General features: G+C 65.3%; 1 protein-coding gene across 1 annotated transcript in view; it reads right to left on the reverse strand.

Moving 5' to 3' along the window:
• The window catches only part of DTX4 (deltex 4, E3 ubiquitin ligase), a 40382-nt gene extending 40157 nt beyond the window's left edge, over positions 1-225 (reverse strand). Inside the window, exon 1 of the mRNA XM_010833168.1 lies at positions 159-225. Within this exon, the coding sequence (XP_010831470.1) occupies positions 159-195 (37 nt within the window). The 5' untranslated portion in view covers positions 196-225. The remainder of the gene's footprint in view (positions 1-158) is intronic.
• Between the last annotated feature and the right edge of the window lie 121 nt (positions 226-346).

Consider the following 346-nt stretch of genomic DNA (forward strand, 5'->3'; position numbering starts at 1 on the left):
ATAGATGCGTACTAGACCAGCTGAGCTCGGCCCGAGGGCCTCGCAAAAAGGCAGGTCTCCCCAGCTTCCCCGCCCTCACGCCAAGGACCGGGCACCCTGATCGCCATCCTCACTCGGGCTGGGAAGCCGGGTTGGTAGTGGCCACAGCCGCGACTTACTTCTCACCAGTAGATGGGAGTTCAGTGTGTCCCCCATCGGGGACCTTTGTGGGAGGAAGCTGGGGACAGTTTCCTTGCAGGAATGCGCAGCCCCGGCCGCCTCCGCCCCCAGGGATAAACACGCTCGGCTTCCCCGCCGGCATTCCGTAGTGGCGGCCCTCCCTGTCCTCTGTCCATCTGCGCGGGCC

This window comes from Bison bison, unplaced genomic scaffold (assembly GCF_000754665.1).
Source record: "Bison bison bison isolate TAMUID 2011002044 unplaced genomic scaffold, Bison_UMD1.0 scf7180017863016, whole genome shotgun sequence".
Taxonomy (NCBI): domain Eukaryota; kingdom Metazoa; phylum Chordata; class Mammalia; order Artiodactyla; family Bovidae; genus Bison; species Bison bison.